Source organism: Engystomops pustulosus, chromosome 4, assembly GCF_040894005.1.
Source record: "Engystomops pustulosus chromosome 4, aEngPut4.maternal, whole genome shotgun sequence".
In the NCBI taxonomy this organism is placed as follows: domain Eukaryota; kingdom Metazoa; phylum Chordata; class Amphibia; order Anura; family Leptodactylidae; genus Engystomops; species Engystomops pustulosus.
The window spans coordinates 171,280,896-171,302,499 of record NC_092414.1 but is presented as its reverse complement, the minus strand read 5'-3'; the positions used below and the strand labels follow the sequence as shown (position 1 = coordinate 171,302,499).

At 38.5% G+C, this 21,604-nt stretch overlaps 1 protein-coding gene across 3 annotated transcripts in view; it reads right to left on the bottom strand.

Moving 5' to 3' along the window:
• Nucleotides 1-17: 17 nt before the first annotated feature.
• Nucleotides 18-21,604, bottom strand: part of FAM174B (family with sequence similarity 174 member B) — a 46,396-nt gene continuing 24,809 nt past the window's right edge. For all 3 annotated transcript variants that reach the window (XM_072148557.1, XM_072148556.1, XM_072148555.1), the window contains exons 3-4: nt 15,008-15,145; nt 18-3,642 (exon numbers count right to left, since the gene is read on the bottom strand). In XM_072148557.1, the coding sequence (XP_072004658.1) occupies nt 3,639-3,642; nt 15,008-15,145 (142 nt within the window). In that variant the 3' untranslated portion in view covers nt 18-3,638. The remainder of the gene's footprint in view (nt 3,643-15,007; nt 15,146-21,604) is intronic.

Genomic DNA, 21,604 nt, shown 5'->3' with positions numbered 1-21,604 from the left:
TCTGTTCCCATCCCAAATGATGGAAAAGTTCACCAAGGCAAAAAGACGTGAAATAAAACAAATGTGTTAAATTAATAAAATATTTTGCACTTGAGATTTAACACTAGGGTGGTTCTGCCATTTATGAAGAATGACAGACTCATAAAGGGAGATATACTTTTGAAAATATAACTCAATAACATTTTAAAACCACTGGTTTTAAGTATCTATTTATATAGATATACAGTATCAAAAAACGAACATGTACTTACCACCTCAGTCTCTCCCAGTGTCCTGCACCACGCTATCTCCGTGCCACGCTCTCTCGGTGTCGTGCACCTGCTCTCAGCCACGCTCACCCGTCACCATATACAAAGGCCTGATACAGTGCTGGTACAGGGGATGGGTGGGCGGTTTGTATACAGGGACAGGGCACGGAGAGAGAGCTCAGCATGGGACGCCGGGAGGGACCGAGGAGGTGAGTACAGGTTTCATTTTTTATGCAGTCCCCCCCCCCCCACATTGCTCAGCTTTTCATATCCCTTGGGGAACTATTTTAATATAAAAGATGGATGATGGATACATTTGGGTGCTCCTAAAGAGGAAGATCCTATTCTATGGGTATCAAAGTCTTTCCCTCTGCAAAGGTCTGCAGGAGCCCTATTTCCTTTTATGTTACACAGTGAATTTTTGGCAATTTTTGTAAATACATGAAAACCTACAGAATATTGGACAAGATGAATGAAACTACAGGTGAAACAAATATTAATTCTCCTCCGGTTTTGTGCCAGACCTGAGCCCCTAAACAAGGTTTTCTAAAAAGAAAAAAAAAAAAAATTCTGTGCTTTGCTCTCCCTGAACACAACTTGCATATACATTTTTTAAAATCACAGTGGACATTATCATTCAAGGACTACGGTTAAGTACTATAAACGCTTTAACCCGATAGATAAAAAATCAGCACCTCAATGTTACCAGTATAAGGAGCTTATGTGGTTCTGCATGTACATATCACAATACACAAACGAGCTCAATGCAATGCCACCAGATATTACTGTATCTCCTCACTATGGAGATTTAGTGCCATGAGGTTAGGATACAGCCTTGAAAATATGGAATTGCTCAATTTTTGGTTGTAGGTTTCTTGGTCTTAGATGAATACATACATAAAAGGGCTGGAGGAAGCTAGGAAATTAAATCAATGCATGCTGTTTAAAGTTACACGTCAGTAAGGTAGACAAACCCATTCACAGATGTGCAGCTTATGTGTGCCTCAGATTCCTCATAAAATGCTGCCTTCCTGGTGAAAATACAGACAATATAGAAAGACGTCCTTCCTGTGAGGAATCGAAGGTCTCAAGTAATATAACCAGTTACATTACAAATCGTAACTTACCGATGAATTTAAAGGAAGGTAGAGGCTCTCAACTAAATCCTGTGCATCTTGAAAGACAGAAATGTTGCAAATAGTTTTGATGAAAATGTGTAGATTTTTACAGTTTCAATGCAGATGTGAATGTCTCCATGGTAACAGACTACGTCCTCTGTGTAGTCTGCTCTTTTAGCCATAGTGACCATTTGTCCTTTTGTAAGCTACAAAAAGTAATTTATGGAACTGAATTTATACCTACAAGCTCAGACTGCACTGTGGGCATTCCTATAAAAGGCACACAGATCACCATAGAAATGGTGGATGTAGACACAAAGGACATCTTTAAATAAATCCCATGAACAGTGTAAAATATATTTTCTAATAATTACTCAATTATATAATGTCATCCAAGTCCCGTAGTGTACGTCCCCTGCCAGGCCACGGATGATGATGATGTCATACTACTACTGAAGCCAACCACTGGCCATGGCAGTGACCTATGCACAAAGGGGCTCATAAACAATTCAGAGATCTCCTACCATTTGTACAAGGCTGCTGCCAGTCATTGTGGTAGATGACGTGGGAACCAGAATCACAAAACTGGACCTAAGGGACTTTTAGTAGGCATATTATGTATGGTTACTGTATTTAACACTGTAGGGGGCATTTTTAATGGGAGTTGAACATTTGCTTGATTTTTATATCAAAAAGCTGATAGCAAATGGTAGTAATAACTAGAAATAAAAATGGTTTAGCTCAAGATGGGGAGTGTCAATAATTCAGTCCTGGTAGAGTTACACCTATTTCATATAAAGCAATGCTCATACCAGACATAGGATTGTATGCGCTGCCACATGTAAAGCATTGCATTTATAGATCACAGCTTTAGGCCTTAAACCTACGAGTGAGTGATGTGACTAACCTGTATCAAACTCGCTGGAATGTCTGGTCCAAACGCTCAGAGACCGAAACTGAACTGACATGCCAAGTCCAGTTCTTTGAGTGTTCGGGCCGGACAATCCGGCAAACACACAATAACGATTCCTTTATTTATATAAATTACTATGCAAGTTTGAAGCAAGTTCATCACATCAGACTTGCTTGTAGGTTTTAGGTCTTATTCACACAACTACATTTAAATTTTGTGGTCAATTCTCCCACCACTGCTGCATTTACACCTATTTTATTGTACATTTTTTTCTAGTTAGGGAAATTGACTTTGTCAACCATGATTTACTTTGTTGTGAATAGACAACAGCTACATATATTACATATCATATAGTTTAACATAAAAAAATATCCAAATATATTAAAGTGAATTCTGATTCCATAACCACCATAGTGACCTATTCTTGAAAACATAGTGACCTATTCATGAATGTTTTGAACTCCCGCCTAATAAGTTTGTAACTTCTCTAAACAAATTACAATAAAAAAAAATTTAAACAAAAACACCACCACTGGCAACGACACACTGATACCACAAGATATTGGAGATGATCATTTGATATGTTTCCTTCATTCATTTCTGAATGATATAAAAAATATCAAGAGTTACAATAAACACCAAATCCATTTTACTCCGAATGCATCCATTCCACTCTTATCATGGACTTGGAGCAATATGTGCATACAATATGGTGGTAGTCATATCAAATACATGTGCCATGTTGAGATTAGGCAGGACAGCCATGTGTGGCTAAGGCACGCTGAAATGTAACCAACACTGTGGAAAAGGTAGAAGGTTAGTTGTGGTTGGAACTGGAGTGTATAAAGTCCCTACATTTCCTGGAATTTTTTCTTATGTAGCAAACTCCAGATGCTGATTGTAGATTGTGTCAAACTCCATTTATTTACTCTGAGAAAATAGAAATTTTTCAAGTGTAAAGTAAAAAGACGTGGATTATTCTTCCCAGTGGAATGTTTTCAGTTCTTCCGGTTTGGTGGACGGTCTCCTTAAAGAAATGGCAGCAGGTCTTTGGTTTGTATTATAAAAATATATTATTAGAAACAAATCCTCCCAACAACACACAAAAAAAAGGAATGATCCAGTTAGAAAATAGTCCATGCCTTCTTCCCCATCTTGTCTGAAGTCTCCGGGTACACAAACATGGACTTCAGTAGCTGAAGGAGAAACTCATCTATCCATTTTATTTCCTTGAAGATGGAGGTGCATAAAGAAATGATTCTCATCTTTCCTTTTCCAAGATAAAAATTTTCCAAACGGCTTCAGACTCTTGGCATTGCTGGAATTATTAATGTACAGATGTCGGAAGATCAAATATTTTTACCTGTTGTGAAAGAAACATAGAAAACAAAAGAGAAAAAAATGTAATAAATTCTGCAAATAGAAATTGTGTGTTAATTACTTCACTAGTGATTGATGCTTAATGCAGGGTCAATGATGGCACCTCCCAAGCTGCTTGCTGGGAATCAATGGGGTGCAAATTATTAAAAGGAAAAATTAAGATCAATAGAAAAAACAATTAGTTCTTTATTAAAGAAAAATGAACACTTACTCTACTCCTGCTTTTGTGTCCAGCAGTCCCTGGGATATTACTTGTTCTACAACATAAGCAACATCCCCAGGCACCACTGAGAAGATATAACTAAATTCATAATTTCTCTTTTTTGGTTACCCTTGTCGGGGCCCAAGGGAAATCCCTTTAAGCAAAATAACAATACATCAAAACTGCTGACAATTTGGCATAATTCTAGTCCAATGCTTTGTTTCACACATATAAGGAGTTTTAGACATCTTTACTTCTTGTGCAAAAGAGGCATTGCTTAAAAAATCAACCATCAAAATCCATCATGATAAACCACTTACTTATAGATCCGGGCACTGTGACTGTTAGACTCTTTATATGTTCGTTATCCATAGCCTCTTCCATCTAAGATCAACATATACATTTATGCTAATGAGCCTGAAGGGCTCCTGGGGGCGTTATAAGAGCCCCTTTGGGGTACAGCTTTACAGGTTGTTACAATGTGCTTGAGCATCCTCTCCCTCTGTGCGCTGAAACCTCCTCTACTGCTGTGAGATTATATCAAGAAGAAGGAGGAAGTGCTGAGGGAACAATGTGAATCTGCAGTACGGAGGGGCTCTGGTTACAACCCCCAGATTGCTCAGTCTCATTAGCATAATTTTAAAATTTGATTTTCGAAGGAAGGAGGCCTTGGATAACAAATAGAAGATTGCCACAGTCACAATGCCTTGATCTATGAGTAAGTTCCCTGGTTTATCATGATGGATTTTGATGGTAGATTACCATTAATTTATGATTCCATGCACTAAAAATTATTACCCAATTATTAGGAGAAAGCCAAATTCACCCAGTGTGGTTGCATCATCCAGAAATCCAACTTTGAAGCAAGAGCTTAGTAATAAAGTCAAGCTCTCCCGCCTCAGGACAAAAAAAAATAAACCCTAGCAAGTGTACTTGACCTGCTCCAGTTCACACTTCCAGCAATGTGGTAGGTTTTGGGTCTTCAGCAGTGGTCTTCAACGTCCCGTGGTCAAACCACCAGTGCTGATGGTCGCTGCCATGCTGAAAACAAGAGCCCGAGCAAGCCAAGTACACCTTTTCCAAAATTTCTGTAAAACCCTTTTACCAAAGGTTTCGTATATATCTTCCACAGTATCATTTGAGGGAACTGTTCCAATCTGAAGTATATAAGCTGAGCAACAGCTTATAACATTTTGAACAATTAATTTTATTTTTGTAACAAACTTCTCCTCACAACAGGATTTATTTAAACCATTGACAGGGCTGGTGCAAGCACTGGACATACCAGGGCAAGTGCCGGAGCCCAGGACTCCTGGAGGGGCCCACATAAAGGTGTAGATATGGGATCCATGGGGTGAGGGGGCTGATTGGTATGATAAACTATGGAATATTTTAGGGAACAGGAGACTGTTACGCCCCCATGCGAGTTCACTTCAAAAAGGGCCCACTGAGGCTCTGTCACCTAGCGGCCTACTGAGACCTGGAGCCAACCCTGACCCTAGTAAACCATAGTGATATATGACAAAGCATTTGAGATTGATAATCATTTTATCTGATAGATGGAAATTTGAAGATTTTTTTTTACGTCTATTACAGAACTGAGAATGAAGATGAAATAATATTAGCTTTCCGTGTACATATGCTGGCAAGCACAGATCAGCATCTATGCATCAGATGACAAGAAGGCAAACACTCTACAGTCAAGTGACCATGTCTATAAAAGTCAAATCGTCTCCTATGAACACGCATGTGCTGTCAACCATTATGAAAGTCATGTGCCCGAATTATCACATTAAACTTTATTTGGTCACATACAATACTTTTCAGTGGTCATAGTACATGCTATAATGTCTATCTGTGCTTGTTACTATCAAAAAAATAAAAACCCTCCAGAATTTTTACATTTACTGCAAAAATGAGAAGATGAACAATGGGATTTTAGGTTATGCATCAATAACTTTTACAGTTGCAAATTTCTACTATTTTTGGCAAGGGAAAAAAACAGTATGCCTGTTTTTTCCCCATTTACCCAACATATATTACAGGCGGTCCTCTGTAAGACACCCGACTTACAGAAGACCCCTAGTTACAGACAGCCCGCTCTGCCCACTGTGACCACTGGTGAAGCTCTCTGGAAGCTTTACTATAGTCCCAAACTGCAATGATCAGCTGTAAGGTGTCTGTAATGGAGCTTTATTGATAATCCTTAGTCCCATTACAGAAAAAAAATTTCCGATCACTGGGGCAAAATAAATTTTTGTCTGGAGCTTCAATTATAAAATATACAGTTTCGACTTACATACAAATTCAACTTACAAACAAACCTATGGAACCTATATTGTAAAGAACCCGGGGACTGCCTGCATAGTGAAAGCAGAATGAACAATTACCAAACTTAATCTATCACAAGTCTTTATGACCAGTGCAATTGGATCCAGGAATGTTCGACCTGCTCTGAAAGATCATATAACAGCTAAACGCCGCTTGTATACAAGCCACATTGGGATTGTATGGAAAACAACAAGGACGATCTAACCTTAAAGCATGAAATGTAACAGAATCCGAGATGAGTAACAGATGGTAAAGAACTGGACTGTAGGAATAACATCAGGTTCTAGGTTTGTTGTCCAAGAATGATGAAGAATATCTATATCCATGAGAGAGAAGTTGAAGCAAATAGCACTAACTCCGGTTTCTGAATAGGATAAAGAACCTCCAAAAGCAGTGATCTACAGGAGGGCACCTTTGGTTTGACAGATATGCCAAGTCATGTTTTCAAAGCGGTTAAACAGGTCGGATGTTGCCCTACAGATTAAATACTGCACTTCTAGGCTTCTTCTTTCCGGTACTGTACACCCAAAAGTTTACAAAGCGCTAATGCTTCTTGTGGTACTACCATATTTTTTAACATACACGTTAGGATTTGCAGAAATGTCTGTGGTTTCCACAGCAGTCTTATATGAAACTTACAAAGCCACACACCCACAATCTAATTTTAGGAAAATTATGTGATTTCTAAACTGGGAAACTGGTTGACTTTTAATAGTGTAATGGGTTAAGATTTAACCAGATCTTAAGAATAACATTTGGTGGAATGGTTAAAAGCTGGGAGAATCCAACAATGAAGCATCATGTGGATCCTCTTATGGGTAGGACAAGCATGCAACAAAGCAACAAATCATCCCAATAGACTACCAGACGTTTTAGATCAAAATAGAAAGGAGGAGGATCTACTCAGGAATGAAGACATGAGGGATACAGATTCTGCTGTTGCACAAGATGTGTCTAGGATTACAATACATGCAGGTTTCTTTAGGCATTTGCTATACTATTACCATGTAAGACACTAGTTAAATGTGAATAAGCATAAAAATGTGGATAAGCATATCAAGTAAATGGGGCAAAAAAATTCTATTGGGAGTAAAAATTCTCAATTGATACATTAGAGGAGCATGTAATTTGACCAACTTCTATACTAAAAGCTACAAGAAAAAATCAACAATTAAAGGAAAAGAGTAATGAACAAGAACCATGAAGTTAGTGTAGAAGACTGCACCACAGTACAAGAACATTTGGCATCAACATATGGCAGCTATAGGAAGAAAAGACAAAATGTCTGCATTTATAAAATTCCTAATGGAAATGTGCAGTCCATACGAACAAGGACTTGTCATCAGTTCAAACCACAATGTCCATCCATAATTATTACAATGATAACCGTCAAGGGGTTGGACTTAAAGGTGTATTCTGGGAATATGAACATCTGATACAAAAACCCATAATGCTATAAATAAATTAATATAACAAAACTAAAATGTCAAAAAATGGAGCTTAAATAGTTTGATTTTAAGATTCACAAAGTAGGCGGAGTTATCTCCAAGATGGCTGTAACTGGAAACTATGATCCTGTCTCAATAACCCCTCATCTCTCTTATGCTCTGCTCACAGTGATGTCCTTCTCAGTTACCATAATAATGATGTGTAACTGCCATCACGGCACATTACCTCACTTAGATGTGTCTCACCACAACACCGGCCATACTGGATGCACTGCAACCCATAGTGGTGATCACATGACCTGCCCAGACAGGTGCAGGACATGTGATGTGGATATGTGACCAGTGGCCATCTTCTGTCCTGTATTTGCTCCGTGCGGGGGAATGAAGGAATGCGCAGCATGCTCAGTGTGTTACATAAGACAGTGTAATACATATGTATTATACTGTGTTATATGAATGACAGATTGAACAAGTGATCAAAGCATCGCTTGTTCAAGCCAACCGGTTAAAAAATAAATAGGTTTAAAACACTTGATAAAGTTTCTGTAATAAAAATAATTAAACAAAGTAAAAAGTTCCCTAAACACAAACATTCCGTATACACATCTACAAAAAGTAAAAGAACAAAAACTCCTACATATTTGGTATCACTGCAACCGTAACAATCTGTACAATAACGCAGAAACATTATTGGACCTGCTTGGTGAACGCTGTAAAAACAAAACCCAAATTAACAAAAAGGTTAATTTTTCATAAAATCCCTTCACAAAAATGTTCCAAAAAATGATCTAAAAAGTTACGTGCATCAAAATAGTACCAGTGAAAGGTCCCTCAATAGCAGGATTTAGTGTTTTTTTTATGAAAATGTGAAAAATTGCACCAAACGTTCAAAGCCCCATAACATCTACAAAAATGAGAGCATGCAAAAAAGACCTTGTCCACATAAAGTAGACATTCGGTGAATGTTAGTTATTAAGTACGTTTTTTTGCTGTTATGACAGCAAAGGAAGGCGAAACGAGGCTTCGGCGTTAAGGGGTTAATAAAATTTTTACAAAAATGCTGATGGACAAGAGCCAAAACTCACGGAGGCTTGGCATTCATGTAAACACTAAACACCAATATACCATTGCAGACAGTGTAGAAAGCTTAAAATATTTTTCAGTAATAGGATTTGAAAAGAATAGTTTCATCTTTAGACAAAGACGGTTAAGAATCTGTGCAATATGCTAGGAAAACGATCCATTCTATGGGAATCATACCTCAAAATGAAGTCTAAATTCTCACCTGCATTTGGCAGGTTCAGTTTCATTTTACATTATTAATAGCAGAAAAAAAAAGCACAGAATTGATTTTACCGCTACAAGTAGCGTATGCGTACAGGATGTTAACGGAAGACACACTGAAGTCTTTGGGGAACAGAAGGTGAACAGAAGACCACCAGAAACCCTCAAGGTCTTCTAAACACTGATTATCAATCAAATTGAAAAAGCACATGTGAAATATTTGTGTAGATACCTAGAAATATTTAACCTGTATGATTGTATCTAAATGGACTACGTCTGAGGTATAGAAGAAGATGTTTGACCTCACATTCAGCAATACAGCCATTTTTCCCAACTTTCCAATAGCGGATTCTCATTTCTAGAGAAAGCACGCAACAGACTCAAAATCTGGAACATATTCAGATATTCTTCGATATTACACAACACATCAAACTCCTTCTCCACCCAAACAAACAGTTGTTTTCTTTTGGCAAGATTCTCAGTGTTTCAATCACCAGTCGAGGCCATCTTGAAACAATAATTGAAAAATTAGGAGGATTACTCATGCTTACAAAAACAAGTAATTTTTGATTACGTCCCAACAGTCTACATCCCTAGTGTTTTAACAAATGTTTCAGAGCCCTCCATCAGTTGTTAGATTGTTGTTGCTAAAATAGAAACTACTCTTGGGAAGTCTAGTCTATTCACCTTGCCAAGTAACACAGATTCTATAGATTTGAAGCTCCCATAGCTACTCTCAGTCCGCGCACAGCAAGGAGTAGTAAACCCTCTCTTGAAATTTTCAGTTTTAACTGTCAGAAGATAATACAAAATACATTTTATCCGTAAAACATTTTAAAACGAGACAAAAACAACCACAAGTTAAAGGGGTTCCACAGGATAGGGCCTAACTCGCTGATCGGTTGGGTTCTCAGTGATGGAACCCCCCAGATCACTAGAACATGGGTCCGGTGTACCCCAGTGCCACCTTTGGTAGCACCACCGAGATGGCTAAAGCATCCAGTCATGGACGTCAGGAAACAAAATACGAAATAAGGGATTAAAAGGCTTTTCCCAAGAATTAATTTCATAAAAATCATCATACCTAGCTAATGGCTTGTGTGTGTAGCATACATTTTTTAAAGTCCTGAGCCTAGTAACACATGGGGTTAATGATCCTCTGCATAACTGATGAGTTATTTTTTGCAAAGCTAGCATTGTCCTAGAAGATTACTCTATTTTATATATCCATTAAATGCAAAGGCACTGACACATTTTGAGCTTTATTGTCGAACTCATCTGAATGCCGTAAGTCATACAAATTCTGACTTCAAACTACTTGCCAGAAGCACAGAGGGAGATTGAGAGGCTCAAACGCTCGCACAGCTCAGCTAGCATTTCAAGAAGATCAATAGAATGTTCTCTTCTTTTTTCCACATTAATAAAAAAAGGCATCACTTTCTACCTCTACAAGCTTCTGGTGTGGTCAAACAATGGCCTTGTCATGTCTGAAGGACAGTTCATTCTCCAGGAGTACATTCTTCTCAGCCGTTTACAAACAGCTGAATGCAGTGAATAGATACTCTTCATGCATCTCCCAAGGTTGTGGGTCTCTGAGGACACATGTCCTGAAGAGCGTTAGAAGTTTTAAGTACTCGCTTTAAGTCTATCGACTCCAGAGATGTGATGGAACGAAAGCCAAATAAATTAAATTAAAAATCTTGATGTGAAAGAACACAAAAGTTAACCATTATATTCAAAGAAACAAATAATGTATAGGCAGCTGGGAGCATAATATATGTCATAATATAAAGTGGGTCAAATTCTAGCCATTTTGCAGATAAAATGCATGTTCAAAATACATGTTGGCATTGGTTTTACCTTTGAAGCAATTCTGCCAAAGTACCTTCCTATAGTGGAGAAGTCTCAGATTTGAAATATTTAACACAACTAAATAGCTCATTGGGTAATTTTTAGCATTTATGACTTTTTATTTTAGTGTTTTTTCTTAACTCATTCTTGGTATGAATTTAGTTTTGGTATGAATTTATGTCAATCAGCTGCCTCTAAAGCCAGCAGGATTTTTCCTTATATCAAAAGTGGTAAGACCTCTCGGGATAGGGATGTAATATAACCACTGTAAAAAGGCATTGATTCGGCTCACTTGGAATATGCTGTCCAGTTCTGGGCACAAGTGCATAAAAACTATGACATGGAGCTGAAGAGGGTACAACGAAAAGCCACAAAAATGATAAGGGGTATGGAGGGTCTCAGTTATGATTGGTTTAGTCTCGAAAGAGACAACTAAGAAGGGACATAATTTTTGTATGAACCATTTATATATTTATGTAAATCAAGTATTTTGGAAAGTTGTTGCAGGTTAAATAAAAAGACATCTGGAGAAAACAAGGTTTAATCTCCGGAGGAGACAAGGGTTTGTTACTGTGAGAACTGTAAATCTGTGGAATAGCCTGCCTCAGGAGCTGGTCACAGCAGAGGCTTCAAGACGGGTCTAAATGCCTTTTTACAGCGAAATAAAATTGATGGTTATGTTATAATATAGAATAGTTTCCCTTAAATCACTTCCTCATCTAAACCTTTCCCTATGTTGGTTAAACTTTATGGGTACATGTCTTTTTTTAACCGTATAAACCATGTAATTACGTAAAATAGCAGAGCCCCCTCATGAATACAACATCCATAGCAGGGCACCCCCATTAATAAACTATTCATAGCAGAGAGCCCCCTTAAAAAAAGTAAATGCAGTCCTTAACCTCTGGGATCCTCTTCTCCTGCAGAACGTCTTAGGGGTTCCTTGCAGTGTGAGCAAATGCACAGCTATCTAATCTGCCCGCGTAAACTAAGACATCAGCGGGCGGTGACAATGCCTCTTCATAGTGTATGCATTGGCAGATTGCATAGACTTGCATTTACCCGTGCTACCGGATAGCCAAAGACTTGCTGAAGGGAAAAGAGGATGCCGGTGGTGAGCAACGGAGGGCAAGTACTAGGTTTATTTATTTATTTTTTTAAAACTGTAAATTTTTATTAAGAAAATTTTTTAAACATAGAATAAAACAAAGTATAAAACAGCGGGTAATGCATGCATTGCTTGATGAGTCATACATTCTTCTGCATTTGCAGTGTACAGAGCAGTAAATAAGAGGTATATGCATATTCAAGTACAAGAGCTTTTGGGTAGAAGACATGCTTGTAATGCGATACAATGTAAATCTGTGCCTTTACACCTTAAACTAAATAAAGCTGCTACATTATGCCATATGCCTCCAGTATTTCCTTAATTGTAGTAATGCTACAATACCCGCTTCAAAGGATGAATAACCGGGATAACACATTAGACAAGACACACCACACACACTAGGTAAGGTAGGACCTGTGGGGGGGGGGGGCAGAGCCGCATTGTTAGTGGTTCAATGGTGATGTATCATTCACACCCGGAGAGGACCCACCGCATCTACAAATCATTGAGTACACAAAAGGAGTTCCAAGGTTCCCATACCTTCTGGTAGGCGTCAACTGTATTATTGAGGGAGGCCGTTAATTTTTGTAGGGAGCACATCTCTTTCAACCGAGCGAATAGTTCTGATTCTGGCGGGGGTGTACTCTGCTTTCATGCCCTTGCTATCAAGCATTTGGATGCTGTGCAAAGACTTAAAAAGAAACTAGAAAGATGTTTTCTCAAATTGCATGGGGGGACATTGAGGAGATACTGCATAGGGTCTAACGGGATGACACTACCAAACAACTCCCCAGCGAGAGCTTCTATTCGTTGCCAAAATGGGGTTATAAGTGGGCATGTCTAGAAGATATGGAACAGTGTGCCTACCTCAGGCTGACACCTCCAACAGGTATCCGGAACCATTGGATTCAGACTGTGTAGCAGTGCTGGAGTATGATACCAGTGCATTAGCACCTTGTACTGGGATTCTTTATAAGTGGTACAAATGGACGACTTGACTGTTCTGCTCCATATAAATTTGCCAAGTCTCTATCGAGATTTTTTTGTTGAGATACCCCTCCCATTTTGTCATATATTTGTGTGTTAGCGGGGCATCACCTGGTGGGGTGCACAATATTTGGTATATTCTAGAGATCGGCCCTTTTACTGATGTACCTAATTTGCATAGATGTTCAAATTCAGTAGGCTTAGAAACCTTAGTAGATTAAAATAAACTAGCTATATAATGCTTCACCTGGAGGTAGTGGTACCACTCATCCTTATGAAGGGACCGCTCACTTAATAGATAAGTAAAGGGCCTTAGTTCCAGTGTGAGTGGGTCCACCATATCTGCCAGATGAAACATGAGTTAGATGAGAGAGGAGTTAGAACCCCACAAGTACGAGTTCGGGTGTACCGGTGCAATCCACAACTTCTCAATCTCGACCCACTTAGTGTAGGCCGCTGAGGTCACCCAGTACGGTAGGTATCGTAATTGAGCAGTCCAATAATAGTGGGCAATGTCCGGTACTGCTAGTCCTCCCCGGGCTTTGGGGGCAAGCATGACTGATTTTGGCATTCTATGGGCCACATTTATCACTTGTTTTTTCTGTTGGTTTTGCGCCTTTTCGTTTAGGCGCACCGTTTTCTATTTACAGTTCATCACCTTCTATTTACAAAATATTCTGCAAAACGCTGAGCTCACAGCAAGAGAGAAGAGAAGTTTGCACAAGTTTGCAGAAGCTTGCAGATACTACAAACAAGTGTCCCCCATGTAATTCTGCACAGTATCACCAGTGTGTCTGAGGGGGATATTGTGCAGAATTACAGGGGTGCAGCAGGAGACCAGCACTGGGGATCCCCTCCAGGAGAAGCCACTGCTGAGGAGGTCACTGGGTGCTGGGTGTCACACACCTGGGTGCTGCTGTGAGTGTTATCTTCATTCTGGGCTGTGGGAGAAGCAGAGAGGAGCTTGTAGCAGGATCACATGTAAGTGCCCGAATCTAACATTGCGCCTAAACTGCGCCTAAACTGTGTTAAAGTAAAGTGATTAATAAGAGGCAGAAAATATACTTATCACAGATGGTTGTAGCTTGTGATAATTCTGGCAAAACAGTGCGCCCGAATTTAGGCGCAACTACTACACTTAGGCGCACAAAAGTGATAAATGTGGCCCTATGTCTCCTGTTGTCCCATATAAAGTTAAAAACTGCTCCTTGCAGAGCCTCGAGTTCCGCCTGAGGTACTTTCAGAGGCAACGTCTGGAAATAATATAGTAGCTTTGGTAGCCAAGACATTTTTATTGCTGCCACTCGACCAAGCAGGGAAATATGGTGTCCCCTCCATCTAGTTAGTATTGCCTTCAATTCCCTAAATAAGGGTGGGTAGTTAGCGTTATATAGAGAGGAGTATGAGGCTGTTATTTGTACCCCAAGATACTTGACGAAGTCCGTCTTCCATTAATAATTAAAGTTCTGCTGTAGTAATAATAATTCCGTAGTCTGAATATTCAATGGGAGGGCTTCCGTCTTCGAGGTGTTTACCTTATACCCAGCATAACGCCCATATTCCTGCAGCATAGTATGCAAATTCAGGAGAGAGACATGGGGGGACCTTAATGTGAGCAAAATGTCGTCTGCAAAAAGTGATACTTTAAATTCTTTGTCCCTTACTAATACTCCCTTAATATCTGGATGCAGCCCGATTTTGGCCGCTAGGGGCTCAATGCACAGGGCGAATATGAGGGGAGAGAGGGGGCAGCCCTGTCTGGTTTCATTCCAGATAGGGCCTAACATAGCGTGAGGGAAACGCACTACTGCCGTAGGGAAATTGTAGAGTCCTCGGTACTAGGTTTATTTTTTTAAGTATAAGCCGAGTGGAGCTTTTCAAGCACAAACACTGAACATAAAAAGGAAACAACCTTTTTCCAGAAAATTTCAAAATTTCCAGGAGTCTCCTACTAACCCGACTCTGTGGGCCACAGAGTATGTATCCGGAAGTCAACAAGCTTTGCATTTGTGAGACTTTGACCCAGGGAGCAATGATATCACAGCAGGTTGGAGAGATTGAAAAGATAAGGGATGGGCTATAGCAGGGTTTTTTGTTGTCTCAGAAGATGCATATTTATAGTAAATAGCTACATTACCTATATCTATATTTTACATCAAACACTGTTGAGTCTTCGTCCTCAAAATTGTCCTCATTGAGAGGAGCCATTTCTACTCGTTCTGCTGGCGTTGTTATGATATCATATTTACGAGTTTTCCGTATTCTCCTCCCAGACCTAGGAAAAAACAAAATACAATTTTAGAGATAAAATAAGCTAAACCTAGATTGAACATTAACTATTTTCTAAAAGAGAGAGAGTTAGCAACTGATAACATGGAAACTTATACAACAACCATATACAACAACAACCTAGTAAAGGTCAGTTCATATTGCAGGTCACCTACGCAAGCTCCATGATCTGCATAGGAGCTAAAAATCGACTTCAGAAATCCGCTTTTAAATCTGCTTCAAAAGTCACACAGAAAAACCCTGAAACATCTGCTATATATGAACAACAATGTGGCAACAATAAATCCAACATATTGAAATGGGTCACCCACTGCGGTCATCAACTGACTTTGACCTTATCAGACTACCAAACTGAGTTAGCTTACACCGGACACTGCTGATAAATTTCTCATTCTAAAAGCAAAAACAAGGTTCATGGTTGACCGTGTCCAAAATGCAAATCACTGTGGTATATTAAACTCTTTGTAACACAAAAACCTTTCTACTTTGGGCTCTAGAAAAATTTGTGAATGTTGTAGGTATCACACTCATAACTCAAAACATAATTAAGGCAGTCTAAATAACTCTACATTTTATACAGCAATTTTTGTAATTCTTTAAAACGGCAGACACCTTTATATGTAGTCAGCTATGACTAAGGGCATATGATTTTTCTTTTGCCCGAAACGCGTCAGACGCTTAGTACGGATAGTTATGTTGCTGTATTTTAATAGGTTTCAATAAAGAAAGTTTATTTTTTTTAAGGAGCTTGGACCCAAAAATTTTTTTAACTCGTGTACCTTAATATGTACTTTGCAACATGCTACTTGAGTGACTTGTCAGCCCTCCTAGTAACATACGTTACTATGTAAAGTCTTTGTGTCTTTATATGGCTGCCTTCAATGGGTCATTCCCATATGAATTTCTTTTTCTATAGCCCAAGAACAATTTGTTGACTAGTAAAGTGACACTAATGCAAAGTTTGATATCCCCCTCCCTACTTCTGCAGTGTCTGTCGTGGATGCTCTCCTCTCTTCTTTTGATACTGATCCTACATTATGTAACACACCAATTCCACAATGCCTTGTGTGAGCTTTCTGTACTATCTAGAGCCGGCATGATCTGCCCATCCATCCCTGGCTATGTCAAGGTTTTAAAGATATACAATAATAAAGATGGAAAGGTGTCCATTACCAAAGTAAAGGAAATATCTTGAAGCGTGCATTTTTCATACATATTTTCGACCCTATTAAACTAATAAACAAAATATTCTTGGTCATATAAAACAGCTGCGCATCTAATAAGTCAGGCCAACTCGTGTCAACAACTTTATACTTCATTGTGTACGGAGATCCATGACTGGTTTGGTTAACAGGCCTCAGACTGAATTACAATTTACAACTCATCAGACAGCAAATACATGTAATAGTCAGGGTACAGTAGTAGAAGGTAGTACAGTAGAAGGATACAATAGTAGCGGGGCTCCTATATAAGTTGTGTAGTGTGTGAAAGATAAATGTTGTTAAGGTATTTTGATACAATGGCATCTTAAATGTGTGCGTAGAGTATATGATGACATACACATAGAAGACAAAGAGGGATACAAAGCAGTTAGATATTAGATAGTGAAAGACATAGGAAAGGATTGCTGCTGAAAGCAGAATTTGGAAAGGAAGGAAGGAAGGAAGGAAGGGAGTGAATAGTTAACACACTTGCACAACAGGCTCTGTATCTCTGTCTTCTGTAAATTAGGTCATAAAAGTGCCAGGCCATTTAAGCAAAATCAAATGCTCTTAAAACCAGTGTTAAGTAGTCACACAGCGTGTGTAAATCAAGCATATAAAAATGTTCCCTTGGGTAACTGGATTAAATATTGTCCTGTTCGTGACAATCTGTTCATTAGCTCGTCCATCTCTCCTCACTCAGGGCTATTACAGGAGATGTAAAACTTGGATATTATCATGAGCGGCCGAGGCAAAGTAAAGTTAAAATATCAAAGACAATCTTTTTTTCCTTCCCTAATAGGGAAAACATGACTAACGCAAGTTAACAGAAATAATTATGCTAAACGTTCTCTATTGGGGTGCACATGGAAGAGGACAAGGATTTCTAGGAAACGCATTCCTCTGCATATAATAACTCTATATTTACTGGAATGTTGTAAACCAGATCTAGGGTCCTGTCTACTCAACTAATGCATATATTGTTCTGTTCGAAACTAATAGACGATGATAATAGGCCAACACGAATATAAATATATATATATTATTTTGAAGACCATAAAAAAGTTATAAGTCGGGTGATGCTCCTTAGGGGGAAAGTTTAAGAAGGGCCTCTCGCATAGGCAACCTGTACCCATAGGCTCATGAGAAACCCTTGAACTTGCTGCCTGCGGATGGGTCTCTTCTACTTATGGTTAAGGTTTGGAGAGACTTCTGCATACTACAGTGGCCGTTAATTGTGAGGCAGTGTGTTTTGTTGTTAGGTCAAATTTTTTAGATTTCCTGCACTTTTGGTAAACTTGGTACATCCATAAGTCTAGCCCCAGAGTACTGGAGTGCAAGGCTTCATACATTCCCCCTACACAATGTGCAGGGAGGCACAGGCACAAGCATGGTTGATACTTTATAACACAATTCAGCTGTTCTTCATGTATATGGAGGTATCCAGCACAGATCAAAAGGTTTCTTATGTTTTAGACTATGCTCTGCTTACTGGAGGCATTTCCTCAACCGATATGACTGTATTGTATCACTGCATCACTCAGAATGTCAATTCAGTCAAAGAGGTTTAGTCCTGGAAATCCCTCCAACACATTTATCAATTTTGGTGCAGAGTCCTTATTTTTGGTGCCCAATTGGTGCCATCATTTTTACTAGAAAAGCGTTTCTGTGGTTTTCTCCACATTCACGACTGTGAAATAGAACCCCGTAGACTAGTTTTCTGACATGTTTTTTGGCACACACGAAGGGCTGCAAAAAGCTGGATGCACAGGATTTTGAAGCGGTGCGAACATTAAGCACCCAAAAAAAGAACATTTCGTGGTAGCCGGAAAAATAATAATATTATTGTGCCAACACTAAATAAATATATATGGTGCAAGAGATGCAGCAAGGAAAAAAAAACACACCAGTTTTCTGTCTGAAAGTCAATAATGAATGCCCCCCAGTCCCAAGTGTTTTTCTCGAACCGAACACGCCAGTGGGGAACCGTTCTTATTCTTATGACCATGTGCATGAGGCTTATAAGGGACTGCCATCCCACAGGCAACAATTTTAAGATGTCTGTGATGATTCCAGCCCCCAGGACCTTTTTGAAAAAGTTTATTTTGGAAGACAGACATATCACATATAAGATGAAGAATAACAGATTTAGCATTCACATGAATCAATGTCCACTTTTGACTATAGCCTAGCTGAAGTGTGGCTACATTACACCACTCATCTCTGGCTACTAAAAGGGATCTGTTGTGGTAGCCTCCCCAAATGACCAATGCCCCTAACAAAGCCCATCTGTATTATGTCATGTTGGGGAACATAAACTTAGGAAGCTGGTTTTCTGGCATAAAAATATATATATTTTGTTTCACATTGTGGCACTAATACTGTGCCTTTCCCAGTCTCCTTTGGTTGGTAGAGTGGCGATTGGCCAGGGCCCTCCTTATGTCAGATATCCAAGTTCAAAGAAATACAGGATTTACCAAAACTTCTAATACAGAGGTTTTTGACATTTTATAAAAGCTAACCTAAGACAAAATGAGCCAAAGCCTCCATTGAAAAATGAACTGATCTTATAAATATTGTCCAGATTTTCTTTAATTAATAGCCACAGCCGTAAGCAACGCAACATATCAGTCAGTTTATTTTTACTGCTTTACTGTAACTTTTCCTCCTATAACTTGAAACCTAGTCTGCCATGTCAGGAGCGCCATCCACAATGTGTAATTTTAACCTCAGGGTATTTTGTTGAATTCCAAGTCATATGTAGCTTTTTATGGTAATCTGTGAAACATCATGTGGCCAAATAAACATAAGCAACAAAGGCAAATAAATAAATAACTCAACTGACTGATCCGTTTGTGCCATACTATTTGCCTTGAACTTTCTTTAGATCCAGATTAATGAAAATAATGATGCCATGTGTGATACATTAAACTGGAATTATTCAAACACGTACATAACTCTCACATTTACAAATTTTTTTTCTTGCCGCAGAGTTTTGCAGCATTTTTGCTTTCTTCTATACCAGCAGGAAAGTCGCAAGGGTTATCATAACTTGTTCAGATCTGTAGATTTTTTTTAGCCAAAAATTTTATCTTTACATTTTTTGTCATTTTCTTACATAATCTAGGTATAGTTAAAGAACACAAATGCTTTAAAAAACAAGAAAGGAAGTGGACCCTGAGATACAACAGCATAAAGACAAGCGACCTTCTTTTCCCCGTCTATAAATCAGTCTACAGCTGCAGCCATCGATTACTGCCAGTGTTGTGCAGCCTGGAAATTCAAAAACACAATGCAAGAAGCAAGAAACATAAATTACAACAAATTACTATGCACCCGCTAACTTCCACCGTACTTTGTTCTGCCGCCAGAAACAGAAAATTAAGGACTTAATTTTCTTTTTCTAGTTTCTGCCAACTTAAACTATTCACTACAGTCATGTGTGTAGGGTAAATGTACAATAAGATGGATTTGTGAACAGATCAATGGATAAAACTACTCACATACATAAAAATAAGACAAAATTCTAAAACAGAACAATACACCTTATAACAGCAGTGGAAGCAGGGCGTCTTCTCACATCAGAATGGGCAGCACATCCTGGACAAGGTGTAAATGGGATTTATACATGACACAAGGTCTGGAGTGTGGAGGGCCAGGGATTTCTTTACTCTTTAAGCTTCCTGTATGTGAAAATTCAATTGATTTGTAGCAGTTTCATGCAACTTCCTCGTGCATTCAGCCTTCACACCCCAGCTGCCGTACGACTAAGCATATAGTCTTGTTTGCGCACTTGTTTTATCAAACCAACTCTGCATGTCCAACCTGTTACGTTTCCCATTTACTTATAGGTTTATAACAGAAAGATAGAAAAATATACATATTAAAGAAAATGGATGCAAGGAAACCAAGTTCACTGCATGTGTCATCCTGGCCATTTTCTAAATAATATAATAATAACCTGAAAAAAATTAAAATTAAAAAATAAACCAAAGTCTACAAGCCCAAAACCAGGAACAGCAAATCATTCTTTGCTTTCTGGTGTGAATATTGGAAGGTGTAATTGTTTTTTTAAAGAATATTTCATACACCTTATAAGAACATTCAGGATAAAGGAAGCAGATCCCCAATGTTATCAGCTGGATTCATTAGGAATATCGGTTCACATCAGGGGTCTAACACCAACACACAGTCTATATTGGTGTAATGACTGATGGATGGTACTGCAGGTCATTCAAGTGATAGGGTCACATCCATATAAAATCTCAAATTTATCCCAAAAATCTAGCACGTATGGTGTGCTCTACGTGTATTAGGTTTATATTTCAATCACTTTATTGATTTTCAAAGAACACACAATATACATAACATATAGCAATCAAAGGGTTATAGAAAAACAAGGGGGTAGGGGTACAGTAAATATAATAGTCCTTCCCAAGTGTATTATGTTTAGGCATTTTTTCTGGCACATGTACCAGCAGGAAGGGTGTATGCCCTGTCAAGGATGGAATGGGGTCCTGTAGAATTGGATTTTTTCTCCTATCCAAACTAATCTACATATGTGACCATAAAGGCTGGTAATCCATGCACCGATGAGATAAGAGATATCACTTTACTAAATTCAAACTTAGTATTTTTCACATGGAAAGATAAGCACAAAGGATCCTTCAGCTATTCTAACATTGAGCGATAAGGAATACACAAACGCAACCTGCATATACACATACAAAACATAGAAAATATTTATGTAGATACTCCATGGTACATTGGATTTTAGACAAGAAGGATTTTATTGCCCAAAGTAGTAAGACGTCACTATAATAGATTCAGTAAGAGTAATTGCTTTATCATGCTTGATTTTGACGGTAGATTTCCTTTACAAGCCACTTTCAAAAAGAATAGTTATATCATAAGATAAAACACCTTGAAAGAAATGTCAACACTTAAAGATGACTTTGTTCTCAACCTCACGTATGCTTCCTATTAAAACAACATGTTAGTTGGGGGAAAATTTTTTTTTTTTTTTTCTTTTTCATAAAGTTACTGTGTGGGATTATATTTTACTGCACCATTACCTTTCCACGTTCTAAAATGGATCAGAAAAAATGTAATTGGTGTAAGAAATACATTAGTAGTACAGTATATTACTGGAAGCGTTTTTACTGTAATAAAATATACTTTTGTTTTCTTTTGACACTAAACATCAAAAGCAACTAGTGCTTAAACTTTGTGTAAAGGAATAC